The sequence below is a fragment of the Nannospalax galili genome, unplaced genomic scaffold (assembly GCF_000622305.1).
Source record: "Nannospalax galili isolate Female #2095 unplaced genomic scaffold, S.galili_v1.0 scaffold342, whole genome shotgun sequence".
NCBI classification, from domain to species: domain Eukaryota; kingdom Metazoa; phylum Chordata; class Mammalia; order Rodentia; family Spalacidae; genus Nannospalax; species Nannospalax galili.
This window is the reverse complement of record NW_008349359.1, coordinates 2,008,548-2,024,857: the sequence shown is the minus strand read 5'-3', so window position 1 is coordinate 2,024,857 and position 16,310 is coordinate 2,008,548. Positions and strand designations below refer to the sequence as shown.

Below are 16,310 nucleotides of genomic sequence, written 5' to 3'. Positions count from 1 at the left end.
GAAAATTAGCACCATACACTAAAAGAAAGAAAAATTTATATTGACAATGCTGATAAAAGCCACATTTCCAGTAGCTTCTGTTCCAATTTGAGGTTACTAAAGTAGTCAGATGATAAAGACAAAATTATTGAAAACTATTCTCTTTGTTTTGAGACAAAGTCTTATTATGTAACTCTGACTGGCCTAGAACTCACTGTGTAGACCAGGCTGACCTCAAACTCAGAGATCTACCTGCTTCTGCCTCCCAAGTGCTGGGATTAAAGAATGTGTGCTCCCTACCTACCCCACCCTACCTTGACATAAGGGTATTCTTTACAGGTAATGTTGGCAACATGGAGGTTGTTATATATTATGGGCCTTACTTAAAGTAGATTTGTTGTTATTTTTGAGACAGGGTCTCCCAGTAGCCCCAGATGGCCTGGAACTAACAGAGATCCACCTGCCTCTGCCTCCCAAGTGCTGGGATTAAAGTCATGTACTATCACACCTGGCTATAGTAGATATTTTAATAAGTTTAGATTGACTGTATTTGTGAAAATAAAAGTGATAATAATGTTTTGGGGTCAGGAGTATGGAATTCTGCTTATTTAGGATCAGTGAATGATGTATTAGGAATGTAAGCCACCATTCATGTTCTGACCAAGTTCTTTCATTTTAGCATCTATTGTGTTCATCATCTGGACAACCATGAAGTTCAGAATAGTGACTTGCCAGTCGGTAAGTTATAAACACATACGTTTATTAATAAAGTACTGTCTTATTTATACATGAAGATGACATTGAGTAGAGTGAGAAGATTCTTAAAAGGCTTAAGAATGTGGGGCTGGAGAAATGGCTTAGCAGTTAAGAACACTGGTTGTTCTTGCAGAAAACCTGGGTTCAAATCGAATCCCAGCACCCACATGGCAGCTAACAGCTGTCTGTAACTCTAGTCCCAGGGGATCCAACAGCCTCTTCTGACCTCCGCAGGCATTGCATGACACAGGTGCACTTACTTACCTGCATGCAGGCAATACATGCATACACATAAAATAAAAATAATAAAATTTAAAAAATGCTTAAGAATTTAAGGCTGGGCATGTTAGTGCACACCTTAAATCCCAGAGGCAGAGGCAGGTAGATCTCTGAGTTCAAGCCCTGCCTAGTCTACATAGTGAATTCTAGGCCAGCTGGGGCTATAGGCAGACCCTGTGTCAAAAAAAAAAGTCCACAAAAGATTCTCAGAACTGTGATGAAGCTTTAACAGGTGCTCTTTCCAGATGTCAGATGACTTTCTTTTAACAATAGTGATTGTTGTTCTGTGCCAAGGGATTGTGAACACTGTTAAGATAATAAGTGTTATATTTTTTTTCCCCTTTATTGTAGGACTGGCGGGAACTGTGGGTGGATGATGCCATTTGGCGATTGCTGTTTTCCATGATCCTCTTTGTCATCATGATTCTCTGGCGACCATCAGCAAATAACCAGAGGTTCATGCACACTTTATTCTGCTGCCATAATGATCATGTCATCAATTAGGGCTGGTGTATTAGGAAGCAGTGTCAGGGTTGTGTCACATAATGCGATATGGGTTTGAGTGCTATCTCAGCTCTTCTGTTAACTTACTTTGTAGTTCTGGCTTGCTGTGTCCTCACTCCTGTGGGCCTTAGTTCCTATTTGATTTTATGAGTGTTTTGCCTTCGTGTATGTAAGTGCACCCCTGCATGCAATGCCTGTGGAAGAGTAGTCAGTGCTCTTAACCACTGAGCCATCTCTTTAGCCCTCTTAGTTCCTTTTCATATAAAGAAGGGAAATAAAATTGAGTATGTGGTCCCTTTCAGCTCTAACATCTGCTGATACTTCTAATATCAAATAATTGTTTAGGTAAATAAGATAGAAATAATTGAGAATCTCTCCTTTCTAGTACCCAGAAAAAAAGAAAAATTTTTGTATGCCTTGTCTAGCTGACTTTATAGGTTGAAATGAAAACCTCTGTTACTGACTTTGGAATTTAACATCATCTTGTAAATGTGACAGGCAAATCCTGATTATTTAGGGACTGCTTACTTTTAGTTTGTGAATGTCTATGCCTTTGTTTCCCATCTTTTTCCTCTCTTATATTTAGATGAATAAGAACTCATGTTAAGTAATACTACCCAAAAAGAGGAAGTGTAGGATGGTATAACTGAACAGTTAACCTCTATAATCAGGTATACCAATAAAAGATTGGGAAAGAGAGCTGGCGTGGTAGTGCACGCCTTTAATCCCAGCACTCAGGAGGCAGAGGCAGGTGGATCTCTGTGAGATTGAGGCAGCTTGGTTTACATTGTGAGTTTCATCAGCTGGGGCTACAGGAAGACCAAAAAAAAAAAAGATTGGGTGAAAATAGCTTTGCCGTGTTCTCAAACTATGTGTTTACTGTGTTCACTTAATAAAAAGAAAAATCAAGTAATAGAGAAAAACTGTGCAAGAAAATAAAGGAGATCTGAAATCCTGCTGTTCAGAAAGAATGTGTAGCATTGAGGACCCTCCTTTTACATGTCTATTGAGCTGTTACTTGTTAGCTACAGTTAGGTTTTAAATGCTTCATTTCCTCAGTCTTTAAAAATGTTTTTGCTTTACTGTCTTGCTTTTTCTTTTCTGAACGCTACCTACCATTCTGTATGATTTCCCATGTTAATGGCTTAGTTATGTTAATGGTGCTATGTGTATGTGGAGAATTAAAACTGGGATAAGGTATAATAATTTAATATCTTTTTTATTTATAGGCAATTATAAAGGGATACCATAGGCATATCATGGACTCCAGTATTCCCTTACCCTGTTCCACCCATCCCCCACCATCACACCTACTATCTTCCAAATCGTATATATTTTTTCATTTATTCGTTAATGTGTACCTTATTCTCCCTCATCCCAAACATGAATTCTGCAACAGAAAACAGCTATTCCTGCCTAACCAGAGTTAACCTGGCTACAGAGCCTAAGAGAAGAGCCCTGATAAGACTACTCAGTCTGATACTAATTGCAAACTATTTGGTTCCTACAACCATTCTCAGGTTTGATTATTTTACTAGAAAGTCTCATAAAACTCACTTAAAGTGTTATGTTCATGGCTATGGTTTACTTCAGAGAAAGGGTACAAACTATATTAAATCAAGAGAAGAGACTTTTTAATGCAGAGTCTAGAGGACCCCAAATGAAGAGCTTCTAGTTATTTCTGTCTGTGCTGACATGGACAGTGTTACTTCATCCTGGCCAAATAATGTGCAGTGTTGCCAGCCTGGGAAATCACCTGAAACTTGGGTGTCCAGAGATTTTGTTAGAGTTCAGTCACATACTGCCTATGTGGCTGACTTTTAAAAGCTTCTTTCCTGGTCGTCATACAAAAAGATCTGTAGTCTCTCTTCCATGCTTAGGTCAGAGCTGAAACATTATGGCCTTTAGCCCCTTTTATAAACTATACTAGACTGTTTATAGCCAAGACCCAAGAGAAACAGAGATATTTCCATCAGGTAGGACATTGCATAGGTGTGGAGATCCCCTCCCAGTACTCAGGGGCAAAGACCAGACATCTTTTTGAGTAAGGTTAATTTTTCATTATACAAACTACCTTCTGGCCTTTGGCTCAGACTTACACCAAAAGAATGAGTTTTGTCTACATATCTGTGTTTAATGATACTACATTTATGTGACTACAACAGTACCATGAATATTCCCAGCATTTAAGGGACCTAGTATGTGGTAGGGATAGCTTTAAAGAAAAAGCTCATGTGTCTTGTAAAATCATTACAGGGCCAGCAAGATAGTGCAGCAGGTAAAAGCATCTGCCACCAAGCCTGATGACCTGACTTCAATCCCTGAGACCCACTTGGTGAAAGGAGGAGAGAATTGACTCTGGGAATTTGTCCTCTGACCTCCACACACATGCTGTGCATGGTACACATCTACACACATCCATGTCTCACATACACAAACAACTAATTAATGGTAATAAAAATTAAGAAAAACATTACATACTTTTCTGGTTCACTCACCCCCTTGATCTTTCTAGTCTTTATACTAAAGAATTTGTGCAGACTGTGTAGCATAGAAATTAGGTGATAAGGTAATAGATCCATTTCTTCCTTGGGCAGCCCTTTGCCGTAATTGTCACCATTTGAGGAGTCTTTACCTCACCACTCTCCCAACGCATGGTTATCAATATCCATATTAAAATTAAGTCTTCTGATTTGTCATGTTAAAGTATGGTCATGATAGCTACACCATAGTTTCTTATTTTGTGAGCTACTGCAAATGCAGTTTCAATAATATAATTTTCAGATAGACGATGCTAGTGTTTTCTGATTTTTTTCCTTCCCATTCTGTTCTGTCAGGTTTGCCTTTTCACCATTGTCAGAAGAGGATGAAGAAGATGAACAGAAGGAACCTATGTTGAAAGAAAGCTTTGGTAATGATACAATTTGTCTTTTTATTTGTGCTTTAAACATTTTTTTCAAAGAAAAAGGATTAAATATTTTTTCATCTAAGTTCTGTGTGGTAAAGTTAGGATGAAGAAAGAATAAGTTTTAAGATGAAGCCATGATAAACTGAGCAGATATTTCTACATTAAATGTCCAGTTTTCTTATAAAAGTAAGATACAAATTTAGCTTTGAACTTTCATCATAAATGTAAGAATGGAGAAAAATCTGTTGTATAATTCAGTTAGCAAGCTTAAAATAAATCTCTGAATATGTTCTGCAATTGTTGCCAGTTTGATGACAAGGTTAGCCAGTCTGTGGGTCCTCCTTCTCTTTTTTGTAGAAGGCATGAAGATGAGAAGTACCAAGCAAGAACCAAATGGGAATAGTAAAGGAAGCAAAGCAGTAAGTATGACCTTTTTCCTTTCTTGGATCTTTTGCCCTTCGTTGAACTCATGATTGTTATATATAGGCTTTAAGGATTTTTGTAACTTGTAAATAAGCTTGCTTTAAAGTATTTTAGTACATACTACATTTATGTTTTTGTTTATGTGTGTATGTTGTATGGGGGGGCATATCACAAGGCCTGTGTGGTCAGAGGACAACTTGCAGGAGATGGTTCTCTCTTGCCACCATGTGGGTTCCAGGTATCAAAATCATATCCCCAGGCTTAGCAGCAGGTTTCTCTACCTACTGAGCCATCTTGTCAACCTATATTTATTATAATGTTCATACTACCTAAGCCAAATGCTGTAATCTCTCTTGGAATCACAATGGCGTTTTTCACAGAAATAAAAAACAGTGGTATGTGCCTTTGACCCCAGCCCTTGGGAGGCAGAGGCAGTTGGAGCTCTGAGATGGAGGGCAATCTAGTCTACATAATGAGTTCCAGGCCACCTGGGGCTACAGGGAGCCCCTGTCTCAAAAAAAAAAAAAAAAGACCTAAAACAACAAAAAATGAATTATATTTGGAAGAAACCACAGAAAAACCTAAATAGCTAAAGTGCTCTTGAGGAAAAAAGCAAAGCTGAAGGCATCACTCTTACTTGACTTCAAAATATACCACAGTGGGGCTGGGGAGGTATGTCAGTGGATAAAGTACTTGCTATGTAAGCATGAGGACCTGAATTTGGATATGCATCCCAAGATCTATGTAAAGAGGCAGGCACAGCAGCTTTTACCTGAAACCCGGTGCTAGGGAGATGTACACAGGAGAATCCCAGGCATATGCTGGCTAGCCAGTCTAGTTAATCAGTGAACTCCAGACTCAGTGAGAAGCATTATCTCAAAAAAATACAGTGAAGAACAATTTAGGAAAACACAACATTGACATATGGCCTCCACACACACAGATGAATGCACACCTGCACATACGTGTACATACATATATACATATGACATAAAATGTATGTATACTAGAGATGTAGCTCATGGTAGAGTATATGTTTAACATGCATGAGTACCAGGTAAATCCTCAGGACCACTAAAATAAACCCATAAAGCTATAGTATTTGAAATATGGCATAAAAACAGAAACATAAACCAGTGGAACACAGTAGAGAGCCCAGAGATACATTCATGCATTTATGGTCACTTGATTTTTTTTTTTTTGGCAACTGTGCCAAGGACACAAAATAGTTAGAAAGGACAGTTTCTTCAATAAATAGTATTGAGAAAACTGATTATACATTTTCAAAAGAATGAAATTAAACCCTAAACCCTATCTTATACCATATACATAAAGTCTTTTCAAGGTAGATTAAGGAGTCTGGGGATTTAAGTGTTCAGTTGTAGAGAACTAGCTTAGCATGTGTGAGGCCTTAGTTCAGTCCCCAGTATCACTAACAAATGAAAGAAACAAAGCAAAGAAAAATTATGGTCTTAATATATAAGACCTGAAACTATAAACCACTAGAAGAAAACGAGAGAAGCCCCATGGTGTTGGTCTGGGTGCTGATTTTTTAAAATTTGGGTCTAGCAGCCCAGGCCACAAAAGCAAAAATAGAGAAGTAGAGTTACGTCACATGATGTCTTATTGTGAAATCTGACAATGTTGAATTCACAGAAGTAGAGGACTGAGTGGGGGTTAGGAGTGGGACTGTTGGGGAGATGTTTGTCAAATACTTGTTTGATTTTTGTGTCAGCTTCATTGTTTATGTGCATGTACTACTAGAGTTACAAAAGCCTATGTTAAAGTCTAAAGATCTTAAGAACTTAGAGCTATACTTGATGTATTATTTGGTGCCATTTAGTAATAACTGGTATTTATATGTTTCTAGCTGGAAGATGACTTGAAGTGGGTAGAAGAGAATGTTCCTTCTTCTGTGACAGATGTGTAAGTGTTTGAATCCTTACTACAAGAATCCTGTTTCAATGTTAGTATTATATAATTTTGAATGAATGAGCTGAAGAGAGTGCTAATGATACTACACAGTGCCCAAGAATGATTAAAAGATTAGGACTAGCTGGATGTGGTGGCACACGCCTTTAATCCCAGCACTTGGAGGCAGGGGCAGAGGCAGAGACAGACAATCTCTGTGAGTTTGAGGCCGGCCTGGTTTACAGAGTGAGTTCCAGGCCAGCTGGGGCTACAAGGAGACCCTGTCTCAAAAAGACCAAAAAAAAAAAAAAAAAAAAAAAAAAATAAAAAAAAAAAACAAACAAGGGATTTTTACATTAAAACACACACGTAAAATAATAAAATATTAAAAAAAAAAAAAAAAAAAAAAAAAAAAAAAAGAAGAATATACAAACAAAACCACATAGGGATTGTTCATTCAAATGACATTTCTGTTTAGGAAGTTTTAATTCTAGATCTTCTGAAAATCCATGGGGTTGTTCTTCTGAATTTTTTTTCCTTCCCAGAGCTATTATGTTAATGAAACATTGATCCTGTCACTCATTGTATGTTTTATTTTTTCTATATAATTCCTGTAATTCTTGATTCTTTTTTAATTTGCTTTTTCTTTCCCCTGTTAAAGGGCTTTGATGTAAATCTTAGATAAATTGTAAAAAAGCTTTGTGTTGCATTCATTATTCTGTTGTCCTTTATGAACCATTTATGGCTTTATTTTGCATCATTTAATACTATGTTTTTCTGCAGAGCACTTCCAGCCCTGTTGGATTCGGACGAGGTTAGTAATCAAATTTTGGGCATTATCTCTGTGGTTATGGTAGTGACCAGTCTTGAATCCTATTGAGGAAGAGTCTGTTTATCAGACTCAGTAATGGACTGAGGAGTTATAAATTATAGTAAGGTTGAAAACGGCAGGAATGGGAAAACTAATATTAGGGTTTCTTTCTTGTGTCTGTGTATACATATTGCCTTTTTCAGAGTTAAATGATCAGACTTTAGAATATTTTCATTTAAAAATTAGGTAATAGATATTGAACTCCATACTATGTGCTTTTTTTGTTTTTAAGAAATTCATTTTTTTACCCTAGTTTAATCTTGGCAAAAATAGGAAAAGTGTTGAGAGGATTATTATTACGTAATTTTATTATGGCTCCTTATAGTTCATTGAGGCTTCTCATGAAGTCTTCTAGTATTGTGGCCTGGGTTTATTCTAGAGACCCTTGATTTCACAATGTAATTTAGAAACATTTGGTTGATTTTGACTTACTGTTTCAGTTTGTCTACTAAAAATGATGTAATTTCTCACTGGCCTGCTATATGGCACTGTATAACTGTCAAATTTCTTAGCTGTCCTGTGCATTGAAACAGTTGAGAACTCTGAGATCTGAACTGCTCTACCCAACACTTTGCTTTCTGGTTACATTTTTATGATTCCTGGATCTCTCTTTTGTTGCCTTCCTCTGCTTAATATTTGCCCTCAGGGTTTCCCTTAGGCCTTAGCTCTCTGATTGTGGTATCTTCAACTGAAGATGGCTGACTACGTGAAACCTTACTGTGCCATTCATGTGATACAGAGTTTATCACAGTACTTTTGGCGACACTAATCTCAGCTAATATTCTCCTTTGTGAAAGAACTGTTAAGACTTTGCAAATATGCCTAATAGATACCGTAGTCCTTTTATGTGTTAGGTAAACACAGAATCTATCCTCCTTACAAATTTTAGTGTACAATACAGTGTTGTGAAATAAAAGCACAGTGGTGTACAGTACATCTCTAGAACATCTCATTTTGTTGAAACTCTGTGTGTGTGTGTGTGTATGTACGTGTGTACACAGGTGGTATGTGTTTGTGTGTGCACATATGTGTGTGGATGGATGTGTGTGATTGGAGACCAGAGGTTGACATCATTGTTTTCCCTTCTCTCTTGACTTTATTTTTTGAGGCAAGATCCCTAACTGAACCTAGAGCTTGCTATTTTGGCTAGACAGGCTGGTTATTGAGCCCCAGGATCTGCCTGTCCCTGCCCCCAGTGTTGAAGTTAGACATGGTCACCATTGCAACTGCCTTTTATGTGGGTTTTGGGAATCCCAACCTAGGTCCTCATCCTTATGCAACAAGTACTTTACCCACCGAACAATCTCCCCAGTCCCTAACTGAAACTTTATATGCACTCCTTTCTGCCTGCCCTAGCCCATAGAACTCAACCATTCTTATTCTTCTACACATTTATTTTAGAACTTCATATAAGTAGAATTATGCAGTATTTGTTCTCAGACTTGCTTATTTGACTTAAAATAATTTCCCGAAAGTTTTATTTCTCTTGTCACTTGTGGCAGGATTTAAAACAAACAAACAAAGAAAACAAATAGTGATACTGTGTGTGTTGATTGACATTGGGGTTAATTCTATATCTTAGCTTTTGTGAATAATGTTGGAACAAACATGGGAGTATAGAAATGTCTTTGAAATTGTGATTTCATTTCTCTTGGATATATACCCAGAAGTGGGATTTCTGCATCTTGTAATAGTTCTATTTTAATATTTTGAGGAACTCTGGTGTTTTCATAGTGGCCATACCATGTTAACATTCTCAACAGTAGGGCACAGGAATGTATTTTATCAACAACTTCACCAGTTGTTTTTTTGTTGGTGTTTTGTTTGTTGATTCTTTTTGTTTTGTTTTTTAAATTTTTGTTTTGGTTTTGAGACAGCTCTGTAAGTAGCACTGGCTGGACTAGAACTCACTAGGTAGACCAGGCTGGACTAGATCTCATAGAGATCCACCTGCTCCTGCCTCCTGAGTGCTAGAATTAAAGGTATGCAACTATTTTTTGGTTTCTGATAGTGGTCATACAAACAGGTGTGAGATAGCTTCCAGTCATTTTGATTTGCATTTTCCAGGTGATTTGTGAGAATGATTTTTTTCATGCACATGTTGTCCATTTGCTGATTTTTAAATTTAGTTAGTTGTGATTATGATACTTCTGACCTTTAAGAGTTCCTTGCATTTGGATTTTTATCCCAGTATGAGGGGCTAGAGAAAGCTTTTGGTTGAAAGCACTGGTTGTTCTGCAGAAGACTTGGGTTTGGTTCCCAGCATCCACATAGTGGTATACAACCATGTGTAACTGTAGTTTCTGGGGATCCAGTGCCCTCTTCTGGCCTCTACAGGGACCAGGCACACACATGGTACACATGCATATATGTAGGCAAATACTCATACATATAAAATAAATAAATCTTAACCCCTTATGAAAGATGATTTGCAGGTATTTTCTTCCATTCCGTATTGCCTTTCGTTCTCCTTTGTGTGCCGAGGCTCCTCAGTCTGACATAGCTCTCTTGGCCTGTTTTCTTCTTGTTGTCTGTTCTTTTGGTGTCATATTTAAGAAATTGCTAACATCAATGTCAAGAACTTTTTTTTCTCCTAGGAGTTTTGAAGTTTCAGATACTATGTTTAAGTCTTTAGTCTGTTTTATGTAACATTACAGTCCACATTTATTATATACCATATGTAGCTATCCAGTTGCTCCAGCACCATTTGTTAAACAACTTATCCTTTTCCTATTCTATAGTCTTTTCAGAAATCACGTATATGTTTATTTCTGGGCTCTCCACTTTATTTCATTCATCTATATGTCTGTCTTTTTAAAAAATTTTATTTACTTATTTTATTGTAAAAAAAAAATAAAGAAGTGTATTGCCTGCATGTAGGTAATGCCCACGGTCAGAAGAGGCTGTCAGATCCCCTGGGTCTGGAGTATGGACAATTGTTAGCTGCCATGTGGGTGCTGGGATTCGAACCTGGGTCTTCTGCAAGAACAACCAGTGTTCTTAACTGCTGAGCCATCACTCCAGCCCCTATATGTCTGTCTTTATACTACTAATACCATACTGTTTTCATTACTGTAGGTGTACAATATATTTCAAAGTCATAGAATACGATTCTAGCTTTCTTCTTTCTTCTCAATTGTTTTGACTATTGAAGTTATTTACGGTTCTTTATGAATTTTAGGATATTTCCCCACACCATTTCTGTTAAAAAAAAAAATCCATCAACATTTTGATAGGGATTGCATTGAATCTGTAAGCTACTTTGGGTAGTATGAATATTTCATTTATTTTTTTAATATTGTATTTTTATTTTTTATTTTCTATGTGTATGAGTGTATTGCCTGCATATGTATAAGTGCACCCCTGACATGCAGTGCTCGAAGAGGTCAGAAAAGGATGCTGGATCCCCTGGAACTGGAGTTATAGATGGCTGTTTGCTACCACATGGGTGCTGGGAATTGAACCTGGGTCCTCTGCAAGAGCAGCTAGTATTCTTAACCACTGAGCCATCTTTCCAGCCCCAGTATGAATATTTTAATAATATCAAGTCTTTCAGTCTATGAGCATGGGATATCTTTCTGTTGTATGTCTCCATTTCTTTTTGTGATATTTACTGTTCTCAGTGTATGAGTCTCTTACCTTTTTGGTTAAGTTTACTCCTGAGTAAACTGTAACTCTTTCTGTTAGATTGTTTTCTTAGTTCCTTTTCAGATATTTCGTTGTTAATGCATAGACATGTAGTTGATTTTCATATGTTGATTTGCTATCCTGCCACTCCAGTGAATTCATTTATTAGTTCTAGCAGGCTTGGGGTTGCATCGTTAAAACTTACAGTAATAGCATGTTATCAGCAAACAAGGATAACCTTTTCCTTTCTGATTTAGATACCTTTTGTTTGCTTGCATAAATTGTTCTGTCTAGGACTGGCAGTACTGTGTTAAATAAAATTGACAGAATTTGACACATTCACATTCCTCATGATCATAAAGGATTATGGACTTTATTATGTTAAGGAGAATTTTGTGTTAAAGTTTGTCAGATATCCTTTTTTTTTTCTGTATCAGATGGTATGATCATGTGGTTTTTTTCCTTTGTGTTTGGTTATTTCACTTTGATTGGTTTTTGTATGTCTAACTGTTCTTGAATTTCAGGGATGAATCCCACTAAATTTTGGTATGTGGTCCTTTTAATATGTTCCTAAATTCAGTTTGCTAGTGGTGGTGTTCATCTGATATATTTGCTCGATGTTTTCTTTCATGTCTTTGTTTCGCTTTGGATCAAGGTTATGTTGGCCTCATAAAAGTGTTTCTTGGAAGTTCCTTTTAAATGGATTTCCTGTCCTTTATTATTTAGCAGAATTTAAAAGGAGTTTATTTTTAAATGTATGGGGGAATTCACCAATGAAGCCCTCTGCTCCTGAAATTTTTGTGTTGGGAGCTTTTTGATTTCTAAGTCAATATTGTTACAGGTCTTCCCAGATTTTCTTTTTCATGTTTCAGGCTTGATGAGTTGCATATTTATAGAAATTTAATAATTTTTTACAGGTTAACCAGTTTTGGCATATTCAAAAAATAATGTTTCTTTTCTGAAATTCTCACTTTGTTCTTCTGAGCTTTTTGAGCTAGTTGCTGTCCTGGACTATTTTGTATTTACTGTTAACATACTTAATATACCTTCCTTTCATTAGGGTTAATTTCTGCAGATATAGCCTATTCCTTTGTTTAGACCTCCTTGTTTCTCCTTTTTCCTTAGTGTTAGTGTCTGTGATTTGAAAAGTAACCATCTCTTTTGAGGTTCACAGACTTGCCTTGTACAGAAAACCCTCACCAGTCAGTTTGACCAGTGATTCTGGCCTTCTCTTCTGTGGATGAGCTACTTCTGTGGACTTGTACATGTAACTTCTCAGGCAAAGGTCTCCCTTCCCCTGAGAATTCCTAATCACTTCTGCCCTCTAGTGTATGTTTTCTGTGCTGAAATTCTTTTAGAACAGCAGGGTGCTTCCAGATGTTTTTGCTCAGGTACCTTAACAATGGGTGTGTTTCACTGTTTCTCAAGGCAGGAGGAGCCAGTCCTATGGACAGCCTCCCTAGCAGAGCCTGCTCATAAATCAGCTCTCCTCTGGAGGGAGCTGTGCTTTAAAGCTTTCCCTCCTACTTACTCTGTGCTGAGTTGAGAGCCTCAGGGTGATGCTTGCCTGTCCAAGCCTTCATCTTTATTGTCAACCTTTCAACCTGGGGCTCTTTGCCTTTAATGCTGTGATTACAACAAGACAGAAACTAGGCCCTTGGGCACCGTCTAGGAGTCAGGATGCTAGATGTCTTTCCTAGTCCTCACCTTCACTCTCCTCCTCTGAGAGCAGCTAGGCACTAGAGGTTTCTCCAGATCATGTGGCACCGTGCCACAAGATTTAAGTGATGGTTGAGGAGCTATATTATGGTAGAAAGTTTCTGCAGATCTTCCTGTTACCTTTGATATTGTTAACTTTGTGACTCAGGAGCCCCTTAGCTAGATTTATCTTAAAAGGAATTGTTTGGTATACTGTTGAAATAGTGTGCTTTGGGAAGAGGGGGCCCAGGGCTTTCTATTCTGCTGCTCACATCACTTTCTCCAAAGCCTTTCTTTCTGTTTTTAAAACTTTTAAAAGGACTTAAAGATAGAGGAGAAATTATGTAAACGATAAGGAATCAGACTTTTCAACATCAACATTAGAAGCCACTAGAACAATGCCTTTCAACTCTGAGGAAAATAATCTTCATCCTAGAATTCTATATCCAACTAGACCATCAATATTAGGATTCAATAAAGATGTATCATGTAAGGCATACCTACCTACCATAGGGCTGGAATGTTTCAGAATGATAGACACATTACTGGAAACATTTAATTGACAAACAAAAAGCTACTTGTGAAAAATGTGCTTGAATCATTCACATAGAAAGTATTTGAAATGTAGACCATTTTAACTTAATGTACTTAGAATAAATCTTTTTCTTTCCTAGGAACGAATGATCACACACTTTGAAAGATCCAAAATGGAGTAAACAATGGGAAACTTTGCAGTTGATGGTCAAGGAAGAGATCAGCTTGCATGTCAGTCTTCTATACTGCTCCATGAGATTAAAAGAAGCAATGCCATCTTGCTCCATTTGTGATCTTTATGCATGGAAGCTGGAGAGAGGTGTCAGACAAGAACATCTTTCTCAAAACACATGCATAGGATGAGAAAATCTACAAACTTCTTACAACATTGATACCCTTTCACTCCCAAACCCCACCATGGATGTTTATGCAACCTATATGTTGTTCCTGAACTTTCTGTTTCAGTTGTTTAATCTTTCAAACTAAAAAGTTTTAACATCTTTAAAAGGACTATGTGATCAACAGCATAATATGTCATCTCTAGGAGCAACTGCCTGTAATTTTATTTATTTAGGAAGTTGCATTGGTGGTGGGAGAAACTGTCAATTTCAGTTTCCTGGGAAGTCACTGTTACATCTTACAGACGTAGTTTTGAGTGAAGTGGGCTCTTCTGCGTTAAGGAGCCATGTTCTATGAGTGATCAAAAGGAAGGAAAAGAAAATGTTAGATGTGATTCAGATTGTTTCAAAAAAGCAAAATCAAGTGCAGTTTTGTTTACAAATGGTGTAAAGATTTTTCTATTTCAGATGTGCTTTAAAGAGAAATATTAGCTTAACTCTTCTGACATCTGATATTATACATCCCATTGCTGGCAATGTGGTACACACTCCAAACGTTTTAACTCCTGCCTAGCAAACCTCCCAGGCAGTGCAGTTGGAGGCAATGCTTGGTTTGCCTTCGTGTTGTTTTTTGGGAGTTGCACTAGATGCCAAGACACACTCTGAAAGTGCTGTGATTAAACACCCTGTAGGAGGGACTATCATGCTTCAGAACTGGGAGCTATGGAAAGGACCTAGGTTCTGTCCTGTTGGCTTCTCTTAACAGTTATTCTTGCATGAAGTAGCATGGAGACCCTGGGCTGCTGCTCGTTTTAAGACTGACTGTTCTATTATCTGGTGTTGGTTTAGAGACTGCTTATAAGGGACATCACAAGGTGATGGGATTTACTTGAAGCACTGTATTTCTGTTTTCATGGTTTTATCCAGTTTTGCTTTCCTAAAAATTTTGTTCTTCATGAAAAGTTCACGTCACTTTTTAATATAAAAATTTTACAAAATTAATGTTTTTCTCATTTATTTTAAACTTTCTTTGCACCCTTCTTTCACACTGTCTTACAGAGACTTTTTCCCCATGACTTTTATTGTAGATTATCTTATTTTCTGTTGGAACCAGTGACTACAGTCTTAACTCATACTGTCATGAAGTGTGATTAACAATTAGGTAAGATTTCTCTACAGCTTTTGGCAGTAGTTAACTTTTTCTGAAAGTCACCTAGGCAGCCACGCTGAAGAACAATATGAAGAACCTCTATATTCTGATGCTAACCCATCATCTAAAGGCTCGTGACACTGTGTGCTGCTTTTGAACCTAAAACTTAGGAGGTGGAATAATAGTTACAATGTAGCAAGCTAGTTGGCCAAATATTTTTTAGACTGCTTTGATATTGACTTGAGAACTCTTTTACCTTAAGCAGAAACATAAGACACAAGTTTTATAGCCTGGACCTTCTTCCAATGTAGTAGTTGGTAATTCTAATTTTTCAAGAAAGCAAGATTTATTTATCGATTTCTGTGTTTCTAACCACTTGAAAATACATTTTCATATGACCACTGGACAGTGTTTGGTAAAAATAAGACAAGCATTCCTTTTTTACATATGAAGAAACTGGTGCTAAAACATACTTTTTATTTTTGGTCTTAAGATAGCGTCTTCCTATAGCCATAGCTGGCCTGGAACTCACAATGTAGACCAGGCTGGCCTTGATCTCACAGAAATCCATCTGCTTCTGCTTCCGAAGTGCTGGGATTAAAGTCATATGTTATCATGCCCAACAAGAAACTGATACTGTGTAAAAATAAAATGACCAGGACTAGTTTTGGTTTCATATCTTGCATTTCCACATAGAGTTTTGCATAAACCCAAATGCTTAAGTTTATGTCATTTTTGATACTTTGATATATACAGATCATCCTTATAGCTTAAATTCAATTGTTCTTTAATTCTCTGAAAGGAATACTAAGTCAGCCTGAGGCACTAAGGATAGGAGTGAAGACACTTGTTACTTGCTCTACTTAAAGGAGTATTTGGATATAAGACACAGCTTGGGACATTCGAGTTGCTAGGATTGTGAGCATCAATTTTGAAAGCCTCCTGAAAGTGAACTCTTCCAGGTGTGTCCAACCTTCAGTTAGTGACATGCAGCTGAAGATAGCTACAAATGCAGTTCAACACAAAATCCTAAGCTAGCTTATAACATAAGGTTTTGGGAATTTATTTTGTACCTCAATTTTTTGGTACCTCTGACTTCACAGATAGCAGCATTGTCTTGCAGTGTCAAAAGGCTGGGCGTGCTTTGTACCCTTGCTACTCAAAATGTCCCAGGGATCAGTAGCATCAGCAATACCTGGGAGTTTGTTAGAGGTGCTCATTGATGGTCCCATTCTGGTCCTGTTGAATCAAATCTACATTGTAGCAATGTCTCCAGATGATTTGTGTCCACTAAGAAGTACTGGCCTAGCGGACTGGGGAGATGGCAGTTGC

The 16,310-nt window shown here is 37.4% G+C and overlaps 1 protein-coding gene across 7 annotated transcripts in view; it reads left to right on the top strand.

The window, feature by feature from the left end:
* The window catches only part of Tmem87a (transmembrane protein 87A), a 57,905-nt gene extending 43,670 nt beyond the window's left edge, over positions 1–14,235 (top strand). For 5 of the 7 annotated variants that reach the window (XM_008846819.3, XM_029570263.1, XM_029570265.1 and 2 more), the window contains 7 exons: positions 659–717; positions 1,366–1,469; positions 4,356–4,429; positions 4,784–4,845; positions 6,720–6,775; positions 7,544–7,574; positions 13,631–14,235. In XM_008846819.3, the coding sequence (XP_008845041.1) occupies positions 659–717; positions 1,366–1,469; positions 4,356–4,429; positions 4,784–4,845; positions 6,720–6,775; positions 7,544–7,574; positions 13,631–13,672 (428 nt within the window). In that variant the 3' untranslated portion in view covers positions 13,673–14,235. The remainder of the gene's footprint in view (positions 1–658; positions 718–1,365; positions 1,470–4,355; positions 4,430–4,783; positions 4,846–6,719; positions 6,776–7,543; positions 7,575–13,630) is intronic. The other 2 variants (XM_008846818.3, XM_017801588.2) reach the window with 1 other exon arrangement.
* Positions 14,236–16,310: the final 2,075 nt, after the last annotated feature.